The 14,070-nt window shown below is 42.8% G+C and overlaps 1 protein-coding gene across 2 annotated transcripts in view; it reads right to left on the bottom strand.

Annotated features, from left to right (window-relative positions):
- The window catches only part of ETS1 (ETS proto-oncogene 1, transcription factor), a 102,037-nt gene that overhangs the window by 54,047 nt on the left and 33,920 nt on the right, over nt 1-14,070 (bottom strand). The window contains exon 1 of one of the 2 annotated variants that reach the window (XM_063311543.1): nt 8,094-8,460. The exons of the other annotated variant lie outside the window; for it this stretch is intronic. Within the exon in view, the coding sequence (XP_063167613.1) occupies nt 8,094-8,175 (82 nt within the window). The 5' untranslated portion in view covers nt 8,176-8,460. Of the gene's footprint in view, nt 1-8,093; nt 8,461-14,070 lie in introns of those variants that run through there. 2 annotated transcript variants of the gene reach the window in all.

The raw sequence follows: 14,070 nt of genomic DNA, 5'->3' as shown, positions 1-14,070 counted from the left end.
AGGTCGTAAAATTGGGTCAGATTTGCTTAATGACTGCTTCCTTTAGCAACCCAAATTCTGGTCCCAATTGTGGTCATTAAACCACAATTGGGAAATGTAAAATGAGTTGGGAAACTGTAAAATGAGTACCCAGCTTGCTGGGGAAGGTGATGACTGGGGAAGGCAATGGCAAACCACCCCGCTAGAGTCTGCCAAGAAAAACGTCACAAAAGCAGCGTTCCCCCAAAGGGTCAGACATGACTCAGTGCTGCTTGCACAGGGGACCTTTCACCTTTTCACCTGTACTTGAGGGCTTAGTGCAATGCATGAACTGTACTTATTGTGCTGTCAGGTCTTTCCTTTTAAAAAGAAAGTAATCTTCTAATCAAGCTCTTTGGAAAGATCATTTCCATTTTCATGGCAACTGTAGGAAAATGATTTGCCACTGTTACCTTGGAGGACTTTTTAATTTTACTTTCCAGTCTATCCTAAAATAGAGGTCTTTCCTCCTAGTATCAACCAAGCTAGACTCTGCTTAGCTTTTAAACCTAAACAGGGCTGGCTAGGCATTGCCACTATCAGAGAAATTTTTGTCCACCTGCTTCTTCCCCCCCACCCTGCCCCAGAGTGAAATTAATGGATGAGTTTGCTTTGGGGAAAGTAGTTTACCAATCCATTGTTTTTAATTTTCAAATTTTCCCCTTCAGATAGACATATACCCACTGTCTTGCCTGATTGCTGGTGAGAAATATGGTTCGTGCACAGGCTGAACATAGCAAAACCAAATGGATCAAAACTTTTAAGAGATCCTCTAGGCCAGTGTTTCTCAACCTTGGCAACTTGAAGATGGGTGGACTTCAACTCCCAGAATTCTCCAGCCAGCAAGCTTGCTGGCTGGAGAATTCTGGGAGTTGAAGTCCACCCATCTTCAAGTTGCCAAGGTTGAGAAACCCTGCTCTAGGCTATAACTTGAGCTGCCTAACTCCAAACACAGAAGGATGACTCTAAGGCTGGCTGTAAATGCGACTTTAAGTGCCCAAGGAAAAGACTTCTAGTGGAGGTCTTCCAAAAATGGGAATTGAAAACAATGCTCTGATCAAAAATCCGATTTCCTAAACTAGCTGTGGCATGCAGGGATGTATATTTTTCCATCATGGTTTTTAAATTGGAATCCAATTTGGAAGTATGATTAGGGGAGAGTAGGATAAGCTTTGGGAGATCTCTCTGGCTACTTTCTACTTAAAAAAAAGGGCAGCTGTTTCTTCACCTATAGAGGAAACTATGGCTAAAAGCATTTTTTTAAAGTCACCTTCAGGAGAAAAGCAAGCTGGACTGTGAATTTGACCTGAAAGAGAGAAGAAATAACACTTGTCTCATGTCCACAGTACCTACCTTCCCTGAACGTGCTTAGTCCTGGTTAAGTCAATCATGGATCACTGAATTAATTTGTCTAGGTTCATACAACTAGCTTTACAGGCTGTTTTCACACAGCATACTAAGCTAAAATGTGACTACCCAGTTTTTAGTTCTGCAAATACAGCCAGTGAATTAAGCCACCTGATGGTTTGATTGATGTGTTGTGTTAACCAGGCCACTCTGCCTTTTTCAATACACCATGGATAAAACTCCTGGTGTAGCAAGAGGTATGAATACTAGCTCTTACATGATGTGGTTTGTCTGGTTTGGTCTACTTCAATAAATGAATCTACCCATTGTGGGTTAATCTTATGTGAAGGCGGCCATTTGAGCTAAACCACGCTTTAAGAATTGCTCCATTCACCTCTAAAACTGTTGGCTTGGTTTGAGCCCAGCAAGAAGAATATAAACAGCCATTATGGTTTGTAAATTATGATTTATGGCTTAGCCATAGGAGATTATGGCTGGTTAAACAAACCATGGTCAAACTGATCCACAACTTAGCAAAACATGTGAACTCAGCCTCCAGAGCCATCTAGCCCAGTACAACTCCCAACAGCCCTGTAGGAACTTTGCAGTGGTGTTTCCCATTCCCCGTTCTCTAGGTCTCAGGTGAGAATGATAGCAACTGAATATGGAACATTTTGCATAGAAGATGTACCTTGTGACACTGAGTAGAGTTCTCCTCTTAAAGGGAAACCAGCCCACCTAAATGGGATAAACAGCTCACCCTCCATTTCTCTGCTCAGATTAGTAACTTTCCTTCATGTCACATGGAAATCAGCATCTGGATAACCTACTATCCTGATACAGAGATCTAATCTAGGTGTTACAGAAGTCCTGTAACCTGAAATATCTATTAGCCCTCAGTCTTCTCCCCATGAATTCAGAGCTTTTACTTTGCAAATGGTAGTTTTTGTTCAATAATGCCACCTCTCCTGTGAAACATCCCACCCCCAGGAAAACCTGCTCAGCTACATCAGCCTTTTCTCAACTATAAACCTGGTCAACAACTTCCAGAACTTTTAAATGGTCTTAATTAACCACTAATGTTTTCATACATTGTTGAATATTAGGAGAGGGAATGAGTCATTTGTAAGGCTGAAAGAAATAATGCATATTAGTATTTGCCTTCTGTTCTAGGATCAAGTGCAAAAGTCAATGACCAAATGTTTTAGCTTTAGTCTTTGTCCATTGGAAAAGAGTCAGCTAAGGATAGGTGGACAGTTTGGAAACTGAGTTAGCATTATGGCCATTTTAAGAAAATGGTTACTGACATGGCATGTTCAGTATTGAAACACCCATTTCTCAGAAGGCAAACTTATAACAAGTAACTTCCATGTCTATTAAAGAGCAAAGAAAACTGAATTGATCCCTTTGGAATATCTAGTATTTATTGCTTAAAGCTAAGTCAAAATCAAGCTGCAATCGTATAGCTTGGTGTTTTGTATAAGCCCAATTACTGTGATCTGCAAGCCATGGTATATGCCTTCACATACAGTACAGATCCAGCCAGTTGTGATGTTTTCAACAAACCATAGTTGAAGAAATTATTGCATAGCAAGATGTATGAAACTCTTATGGCCATTGGCTCATCTACCTTTTTTGTTTTTACCATGATAGGTCAAAAATAAAGTTTTTTTCTCCCATGGATCAGTGTGAACTGTCCAGGAATGAACTTGAGCTCTTCTGCGTGCAAAATTTACACCCTGCCACTGTGTTATGGCCCTGCCCCAGCTTTGCCTGCTCAACAGCAATCGTGACATTCATTAAAACATTCCTTCTGAAGTTAGTGAACTGGGGGAGGGATAAAGCTGGCTAATTAACAACCTTTCCCTCCTTGGCTCCCACCAGGATTCCAGCCACCGAAACAGAAGTCACTGAAACTGAAGTCAAATAGGAAATCATTTCTAGGTTTCTACCATTTATGAAGCCAATATTTGAACTTTGGGTCAACTTTAAAATGCCTGAAGTCTTCCAAGGGACAGGAAGAATCAGATTTAAGCTTTAATGGGCTTGTTAACATGCTGGAAAGAAACTGATTTTAAGAGAACTAGGAGAAATAGGCTCCTCAAAGCACATGGCACCATGAAGGGGAAATAATTCTTTTCCCATTTGCACATGGTTTCCGACTCCCAGAATCCACTTTTTTTTTAAAGTAATTGCTTTCCAATTCTTCCATCATCAAACTAAGACATTTCAGCAGTCAGTTACTGCTGTGAGAAGTTAAAGTTTAAACAGATAGCCTTGCTGGGTCTGATACAGAAAAATCAAATTCCCACAGGTTTTTCATGATGTTGCATTCTACTTCCAGCTCATAAGACTTCACCAGCAAGACAGCATCATCCCACCTACTCCCTTATGGCCAGGAATTTAAACTTCCCTGTGCTGGAGCCCTGATATAGAGGGGAGGGAGGCAGAAAATAGATTGAGATCTAGTTGGAGTTCACTAGGTCACTGGCAATAGATGGAGAAAGGACTCCTGATTCCCTCTTGCCTAACAGTAACAATGAAAGAGCTCTTTTTCCCTTAAATTAGACTGCTGAGATCAGGGGTTGGCACTTAGTTGCCATGGGCACAACAATACATGCAACATTTTATTAATTAATTAATTAATTAATTAATCAAATTTATCACTGCCCATCTCCCAAAAGGGACTCTGGGAGGTTTACAATAAAACATAAATAAGAGAAATATAAAACTATAAAATGCTACAATATATAATAAAATAAATATAATAAGAACCCGGTGGCTAAAAGTTCTCTATGATTCGCAAGCAGAGCATCTCTAGTCTCCCCAGTTTTTACATGTAGACATCACATAAGATTTTTGCTTTCTCTCATGGGATCCCCAGGGAGAACACATGAAGATCTCAAGGGTGAGTTTGTTTAATTTAAAGAAAAAATGGAGAAGGGCTGCACCATCATATAAGATTAGTCCCAGGGGTGCCCAGACTCTTCTCTGGACAAGGGGAAAATGAGTAGATTTATGTGTGAAAGTTGTATAGAGTTAAGTGTTAAGAATTATGACTCCCAGGTACAGGATATGCTCCCAATATAGACAGCTATATCGGAACATTCTGAGATCATGTTTAGAAAGTGCTCTGCATATACACAGCTTAGCTGCAGAACAATCTCTTTGTAGATATACTCCAAAGGTATTCTTATTACATTTGTCCCTTGACCTTCTGCTCCTTAGGCTGCTAACAAAGCCTTGCACTGATGATGTTACCTAGTTGGGTAATGAAACATCTGCAACCACACAACCAGGCTCAGAGAGCAGCAAGGACTCTACTGTTAACAAAGAGGCAGAGACAGGCAACATGTATCACATCATACCAAACAACAGTAAAGTATGTTTTATAAAGTTGCCCGTGGAAACTGGACCGAACTAAGCACTGAATTGCAAAACCTGTGCAAATAAATAATTAAAAAGCAAACAGGCATGTTTTCCCCATTCATTTTAAACCCCTGTAAGTCACACAACACACAGGCACAATGGGGAACCTAGCACAATGAGCATATTGTGTTAACTATTCATTGAGCTTTGGTAGGTGTTTGTCAATACATTTGCATTTATTGACGAGCTGCACAAGAGAGAGGGAGCTTTGAGCCCTGCCCAGGCTCACATTCTGAGTTCTGAATTAGTGGACCACAACCTGGACAGATTTGCTATGTTTGGATAGGCCTATTTAAAAGGATTTCAGAGCCACAACCAAGAAGTCTCTGCAATGCTATCCCAACAGATCATATAAATGTAATTACTCATGTGTTCAATCACTTCCTTTCACTTTAAAAATTATATTTCAGTGACAATAATTAGATAGCCTCTAGGAGAGGTCTTAGGACTAGAGATTAGGTACATCTGATGTAAGTCTACTATCCTGACTCTGAGTACTCAACCAGACATTTCTAACAACCCAACAGCTAGGTCTACTAGGTAGAAGCCCATGCTTAGCACTGTTCCAATTTGTCTTCAGTTGTAAATGACTTCTGAATAGAGAGGCTCCATCTTCTGATCAGAACAGGATTACTAGGAATTGAGATATTCTACCTAGAGTAGGCTATTCCAGGTTTGCCAGCAGTCTGATGTAATCTCAAGCATTTCATCATTTTCAGGTGAAGGAACCAATATGTTTTTGAAAACTGAATATTTTCTTTCTTTTGGTCTTTTTTATTTTCCTCCCCTTCACCAGGCAGCTGATGTGCCAGAAATGACTAACACAGGTACGTGTAGGCAAGCAAGCTAGTAAGGATCCTTGCAAATAGTAACATCTGGGGACTTATTTACAAGGCTGGGTTTAACAGTTACTAAATAGTTAATTCTTAAATGCTCTTAAAGATTCTTGAGAAGCTTAAAAATATCTTCCAATACAAGGTAAAGATGGCATTCATTTATTTGGTGGTGGTCCTCCTGTGTTTTTAAGAAACATCTATTTTTACAATGCCTTATAAGCATCAGCATTTACAAAATTACATTGCAAATTCCTTGATTAGGAAGCAACATACTGGTACAAATTTAAGCTATCACCTGTCTCTCACACACACACACCCCAACTTGCTACTGCATTAAATGGTCCAAGGTGACACTGAGGTTGCTTTCTTAGCAAAGTGAAAATAGTAATTAAATAAGTAATATTGCTAGAAAGGCAGTAATTTTCAAGTCATGATTAAAATGCATGAGCTACACTACAAAAAAGAAGCATCTCCAGAGAGGGCATTCCAGCGGTGGTGGTGGTGATCATCTGAAGGCTGAGGTTTAACCCCTTTCTCAGCATGCAAATGTAGCTGCGCTTGGCCTCTGCATGATGAAGGTTGCTCCAAGTATTGTCTTCTTTCTAGGAATCCAGTAGCTGAATTCTTAACCTTTGGAGCTTGCTAGCAAGTCATATAAGGTTAAAAGAATGCAGAGCTTCCCATTAATGCACCCAGATTGGGTTTGGCATTAACATGATTATTTAAAGTTATTGATGGTAATAGTAACATAGCAACATGTTCCTGAAATCATCTTGCAAGATAGCATCAAGGGCTGAACTCTCCCCTTCCTTATCTTTCATCATAGTTTTCCCAGCCTTGAGCTGGGGATGGGAGTTGCAAACAATCTAGTAACAGTACTCTGGCATAATGAAGAAAAAAAAATGCTGAGATATTTACTTGACAACAGAAAAAGAAAGACTTACTGAAGCCTCATGGGGTGTGAAGAATTTATATCTTAAAGGGGAAAACTACCAAAAAAAACCCTAATTATTGAGTTTCAAACAAAACACTGTACTTCTAGCTTGGGTAAGGCCCACTTAGGCAGGGGAATAGTTTATGAATGCTGTTTCTATAGGAGAGTATAAATGTTACATGAAAAGGTCAAGAAAGTAATCAGAATTGTTATCTTCCCTAAATCTCCCTTAAATCTCTGGAAGGATCCACATTCTCCAGATACTTCATGGATTGCATCATCTTGCTTTCCTGGAACAAAACTCAAAAACATGAGTTTGCCCTGTTTTGGAGGACCAAAAGAAATTGCTGACTTGAGGTCACCTCCCCAACTGGATATATAAGGGAGTCAATTCTACTGAATTCAACTAAGACTTATTAGACTCATGCATGCTACACTATCCCTGCACTTCAGCCTTTGTGAGAATCTGAACCCTGATCTACCCAGGCTGAACATGCTCACCCTACCTCCATAAATAGTGGAGTTAAATGAAAACATCTGTATTATTTTTATTATTAATAGAGTTAGATCTAAAATCCAACCAGTTATTTAAATGCTTTCTCTTGCCTCCTTCTCTTCCTTCCCTTGTTTTTCCCCTTTAAAAGGACTCCTGGCATCTCCAGCTTATTGTACAGTCAAAGGAAGTCAAATACGCAACTTTCAGCAAAACCTATTGCAGTAAAAATTCATCCTCCTTTTAAGCCCACACCAACAGCCGGAGCCATATCTATTAAGTTACTGCAACCACATGCCTGAGTTGTATTACACCTCCGCGCAGACAAACACGGGGCTGGGAAGGAGGGGTGGGGGAGAGAGAGAGACAGGGAGAGATCAACCGATCGATCAATCATGGCAGGGGCGTGGGGGGGGGGGGCAGAGGAGGGTTTCGAGACTAAGATACAATTGTCAATAGGATGCGCCGAAGTTATCCCACATCCTCAAGGTCCTTGGATGCAGGAGAAACATCCAGACCCACACCCCACCCGTCACGACCCACCGCCTCCTCTTTGACCTAGTAGCTAGGACCCGAGGTGGGGTGGGAAGCCCCAAAGAGCCAGTCTCTGCGCCTTGACATAGGCGCGGTGATGCCTGCCAGATACTCAGTCTCTCCATCATTCTTCGCCCGTCCGCCTCCCACCCCCATAAATTTACAAATGCATTTCAAAGCTGGGGAGCAAAGTGGACCTTGCCTGATCAAAAAAAAGCAAAAGATCCAGGATTGAAGTAATCATCCTCCCGGGGGTGGGGTTGGTATGGGGGTTCACAGAGGCGCAGAAAGTCAGGAAAGATGAGAGAAGGGAAGAGGACGCGAAGGGTTTCTTCACTAAATGTTGAGAGAAGGAAAGAAAAAGAGGAAAAAGCAGTCCGAAACGGAATTGACCAGAGATTGAAGGGTCGGGGCCAGAGCCGGGATGAAACTGCCCCGCGAGGAGCGAGCGTGGAGGAGGGCTCGGCGGCGCCCGGGAGACCGAGGCGAGCCGCTCACTCACCGGGGGAAGGAAAGAGATCCACCTCCACCTTCTCGGCTTTGATGATCGTCAAGGTGGGTTTCGGGTCGCCCGCCGCCTTCATGGTGAACGGCCGCCGGGGGTCACCGAAGGGGAAAGCAAGCCGGGAAGGGGCAGAGGGACCTCGGTGGGGGAAGCCTGGGCTCCCCCTCGGACGGCGAGGCGCTTCCTTGAGGGCGACCCTCCTTGGCGCAAAGTTGGCAGAAGACCGAGGCCGGCTGGCTGGCGGGGCTTCCTGCGTCGCACTCCCGGCTCTCGCTCTTCAGCGCGGCCCTGATGGGCTCCGGCCGCGGCTCTCGCTCCCTTCCGCCTTCCTCGCGTCTTTCTAGGGCGTTTCTCCAACCAAGCCGCTGCGAGCGCTCCCCCCCCACTCCTCCTCCTCCTCCTCCTCCTCCTCGCCCAGTAGCGGCTGCAAGCGAGGAATTGGGCTGCAGCGAAAAGAGGAGGGAGGCGGCCTCCGCTCGGGGACAGCGGCCTGGGGTGGGGGTGTGGGAAGGGCCTTCCGCCGCCCCAGCTGCTTGCTGCGCCCAACCCAGCCGCTGCCGCTGCCGCCGGTTCCCGCTCTCCCCCCCCCCCCACCGACCCCCGGCTAGAAAAGAGGGCGCAGCGGTGACCCTCCACGTGGCGTCGTTTCTTCCCCGCGTTCCTTCTCGCTCCGGGGAGGGGAGGAAGACAGACCGGGGGAGTGGGGGGAGGAATTCACTGGCGCCGTAGACAAAAGACCGCACCTTTGGGAAACCCCGGCTTAACTGATCCGGAGTAAGGTCCACCCCGGTTTCAGATGTTAACGTTACGTCTGTATCCCGAAAGAGGAGCAGCTCTGATCGTCCTCTGAACGGATGAAGTAGGCTAGGTTCTAATTATGAGCCCCTTAAGGTTACATCTAGGGTAAGATTCTCGGGTCTCTGAAAGGTTAGGAAAGTCGGTTCTTCTGAATAAATTGCAGGATATCCACCCCCTGCGATTGATTACACCTACGTTTTCGGTAGGTTTTGTTCTTAATAGTTGGAGGGGAAAGGAGGAGGTATAATTTTCCTAAATTACCATGTGAAAGCCGTGGAGCCGAGCTGGCTAACTCATCTTGTCAAGGTTGTGAAATTGAGTTCAGCTACACTTCTCAGGTAAACAAGCTCGCCCCCTTGTTAGGAAAACCTCACCCCCAGGTTCAACTGTCTGTCACTGGAGCGCACAAGAGGGTGCAACTAGTTTTGTCACAACTTTCCACCCAGGCCTTGGAGCAGCTGAGCCTCTACCCGAACTGCAAAGTTTGTGGAGAGACTGTAGCAATTCACTGTTCATTTAAAACCCCTGGCTGCATAGGGGGAAAGCCCCTTATCAGGACCCCACCGAAAGAAGATGCAAAGTTTCACCCTCCCTGGAGCAATTCCTTGGGGAGAACGTTGCTGCCACCACCACCCTGCTAAAAAATATCTCCACAAGGAATGGAGTAGAAGCAACCAGATCTAAAAGCTAGGTCTGAACTTTCAGCCACTAGATTCAGAATTATTCTGCCTCTATTGTGTCTTCTCTTTGATGACGGGTTCTGCAGAACTTGGTAGCTTGCCCATCCTTTCATGCTCTTTTGGGATTAAAAAGTTCCCAAGCTATGGATTTTTAGATTCTTTCCCCTCCCCCACCCCTTAGGCCAACATACCTGTGATCACTTTTTTATTATTTAAGATACCTTTCAAGAAATCTTTCCCCATCCCATCATGGAATTCAAGGCAGCATTAACCAAGTACATTGATCAGACCCAGACCTTACTTCAGTGTGGAAAGTGCATCTTTCAGACACTGCCTTGCCACTGTCTACCTTATCTCGTGAGACTGTTTTGTGAATAAAATAGGATTAATGAGTGCCTGTTATTTGGAGTTGCTGGGTTTTTAAGTGTCATCTTGGTGTACCATTTCTGGGGTGCACAAATCAAGAGAACCACTGCATGGTGACAGAGTTTTCAGTGTCCTTTTGCTACCATCCAATGGTCGTTTGGATTTTTGCAGTTCCGATATAATGTGCCTAATTGTCTTGGAAAGGCGCAATGAGAAACAAAAAAACATACTTTTATTACTACTTATGGAAAACAAAGGGTAGCTAAAAAGAATCATTGCTCTATGCAATTTTGAAAGTGTGCCTTTGCATCTTCATCATCATCATCATCTCATAATAGAATTTTGGGTGATCAGAAGGTTCCCCTTTTTAACTATTACTATCTTCAGTGAAGAGTAAACATTCATCCTAAGATTTAGTGCTTCAAGTTCTTCACTTAGTTATTTTGGTGCATTTCATTGTATTCTTACAGGTGGAATGTGATTCTAAAAACCATTGTTTCACTGTGTGTCCGAGGGGAATGGAAGTAGTACCCCAACATATCTGGAAGATGCTGGATTACAGTTTGTTTGAATGGGACTGGAAAGACTCAGATACAGCTGTCAATCTGATTGTAAAGCTACAGCTTCAAATCTTGGCCAGTGAGTGTAAATAGGCCAGTTTCACTAAGTATAACTCTAATTGGATTTACAAGCCTACCATGTTGTACAGACCTAAAATTGCTCCTTGTTGAAAACTAAGCCTATACTTAGTCGAGATTATAGTGTTTCCCTTTATGATGATCCACAGTGGTGACCATTTGGGCTTACACAACAGAGTAAGCCTGTGACCTCAATTAGAAGCAGTATGCTTATTTATAAGCATATAATATTATAAGCAGTATGGAAAAAGGACAATGCTATCACGCATGTACTTGCTACCAGATGTACAAAGCTGAGGTGGTCAAGAAAACACAACTTAGTCCTTGGGCAGTTTCTTTCAATCTAATCTCTAATAAGGTTGCCATGGGAAAAAAAATCGGACCATCTGCTATGCTTCCTTTTTGAGAGCTAGTTTCCCATAACAGTGTTCAAAAACTGGAACTGGCAAACTCCTCCAGAGTGAGTGAATATTAACTTTACTTGGTGTATGGCATTTTGGGGTATAAGAGGCATTGAGGTGGGGAGGGGTGAACTGAGAGGAGATCGTCAGTTTGAATTTATTCAGGGTCTTAATTTGTGAGACACAAGACAATAGTTCTCCACTGGTGGGATTCAGAAGTAGATGAAAAGGAGGGTAAGTTCTTAAAACGTTAAGTCCTTAAAACCTACCATTTTTTTTTAAAAAAAATATGAGAATACAGCACCTGTAAGCATAGATAGGTCTTTCTTGTGAAAGTGGCCTTTTCATTTCTGTCCTGGTAGGACCCAGGTTTTTTGACAAAGTGATTGATGGGACATAAGAAGCAAAAGCTGAGAACTGCCTATGTGAGAGATAGGTGATCAGACCTTCTTGTCTGCATTTTTACCTTTCTAATCATATTTTCCCTCTCCCCAGAATTAACCCTTTCAACAGAATTGTGCACCGTTTAGATCAGAAAAACAATGAAAGGGAAAAGGTGTAGGAGGGGACCCTATCCTTCAGCTTTCCTGCTCTGATCAGAACCTTGACTGTCTCCAGGCAGAAGGAGGAAGAAGGGAAGGTATTGCATGTTATTTGGCATTTAAACAAGGCTTCATTTATTTCTTTGTCCTTGGGAAAGATCTATCACTGACCAGTGCATTCAAACCTACAATCTACAATCTCTAGTTTGGGCCTTTCCCTACTTTGTTTATCTATCTGTTTATCTCACCAACGTTAACGGTAGGCTGCATCATGCACCTAAACATGGTATGAACCTGCCCAGGCTAACCTCTTCCTTTCTGCCGTCCCTCCATGACATTGCCTTCATCTTGCATGCAGCCCATGAATGGCATAGTCTTAAATCATCTTTAGCAATACTAGTGTAAAAATTTTCCCCCTTATTCTGTTACTGTCTGAAGTCAACCCCAGAATCTTGTAGGACTTGTCACCCGTGGGGGGAGTGGTAATCATGTGACTGCGCAATTGGGAACAAAATCAATCAAGGCCTTGACATCAGGGACAGTAAATTTCATGCTGGTACTCAAGGATAGGTGGAGAACATTTCAAATCAGCAGTGGGGTTCGTTCCACGGATTTCATTCTGATTTCTGCTGAAACGTTTGTCCAGTTGTTGTTGTTTTACTTTCTTGACCTAACATTGAGAATATCTTGCTTTTTCCCCTAACCTCTGTTTTATTAACATACTGTCCTTGAGGAAGAGATTTGGAGAATTCAACAATATGCTTTTTGAAGGGGGGGGGACATCATTTTGGTTGCTCATAGTAAACAGTGTGCTAGAATGGAGACGGTGTTGTAAAATCTGTACATCTTCAGCTAACAACAGTTGTGTTTTTGTTCCTTCCCCATGACGTTTGGTTGTTGATCTTCAAATGACATGGAAGATGGAAGATCAACAATCAATTGTGTGGGCAGAGTGGATGGATGTTAGGGGGCACATGAATATGGTTTGATTTCCCAAAATACCTTTCTTCTTCTGTCGTCTTCTGGGTCATTTAGGCTTGAAGTTGCACCCCAAATCAATGATTTTTTTAAAAAATCCCAAAGTTGAACTTCTAGATCAGCCTTTTTGACCCTGGAGGAACCCTTGAAATATTTTCCAGGCCTTGAGGACCCCCTGCCCATTCAGGCTCAAATACAGGTCACAAGTTACAAAATTATTATATGTGTTCTATGCGTAGGCCTGCATAGATGCACTAACAGTGTTCTTAAACTGAAAATGAAGAATGAACCTTACCTCTTTAACGTGAAGTTGCCTGAATTTGAAATAATTTTTTTAATAAATTGTGATCTCCCAGGGAACCCCTAGTGACCTCTTGTGGAACCCTAGGGTGCCACGGAACCCTGGTTGAGGAACCCTGTTCTAGGTCATGCATGACTGCTCCTCCCACCTATCTACCCATACCAATTTCTCCTGGAATACGAAGTTTTCTGCTGACAGCCAAGAATCCTTCCTACACAGCCCTACCCAGTTCACCACCACCACACCACCTGAGTTACAACACTGGTCAGATATGTATCAGAGTAACACATTATGCACATAGCTCTTAAACCAAAAAGCCTTGGTTTATACATACCTATTTTATTGTTACTTAGATAACTAAAAAAATAAAAAAAGTACCAGACCACAAACAGCAGTTCACAGAAAGGAGGGTATGACTCACAGAGATCCATTTACTGTTATCTCTTGCAGAAAATAAGCAGCATGGACGTCATTAGCAAGCTGCTAGCTGTCATTCCCTTGTCAACAACATCTCACTATTGTAATTGTACTGCAAAGTTTTGGGTTTTTTAAATGAACACAGTGGCCTACTACACACAAATGTCTGTTTATCCTTTTTGGACTAGAATAATCCCAGATTGATCGTTTTGAGCAGAACTCTGGGCGATCATTGGAAATCAAGTCAATATCGAACTTTTAAGTGGGGTCATTTCAGCCATTCAGCTGTAGGACACGGCAATCAATGCCACATAGAGATATAGAATCAAATTTACTCTGGTCCTGAATTTATCATATGCCATGAGCACCTACCCTAATGGTGTGAAAATCTACATCCAGGTATACCTTAACATGAACAATAGTGCAGAACCTAATACGTGCTGTTAAGGAGGACTCTTGGGTAGTTTTAGGAGGAAGAACAACTCTCCTGCATTTTCCCCCTACCAGTTAACATTTGTGTGATAAAAGAGAATTGGTCTTTTAAACTTTGCTGAAAGAAGAAAGTGATTTTGGTGAGATTCTGATGAGTTCCTGAATTGTTATGACGTGCAAAGGGAATGTGTGAATGGCTTTTATTGCACCATCATTTCTCTGGTCATCTGCAGCCTCCCAGGTCTCCCACCCTTCCATAAAATCCCAAGGAAAATGTCACAGTGAAACTCCTGCTGTGGAATTTTTCCAGGCAGGAAAGTGGAAGCCGCCAGGGAGGTTTCGGAGTGATGGAAATGTATAGCAACAAAATGTATAACAACAAAAAACAGCAGAAATAGCAGCCACCACATCCTCTGCCATC

The sequence above is a fragment of the Candoia aspera genome, chromosome 9 (genome assembly GCF_035149785.1).
Source record: "Candoia aspera isolate rCanAsp1 chromosome 9, rCanAsp1.hap2, whole genome shotgun sequence".
NCBI classification, from domain to species: Eukaryota; Metazoa; Chordata; class Lepidosauria; order Squamata; family Boidae; genus Candoia; species Candoia aspera.
The sequence above is the reverse complement of the archived record's forward strand: the minus strand, read 5'-3'. Positions and strand labels throughout refer to the sequence as shown.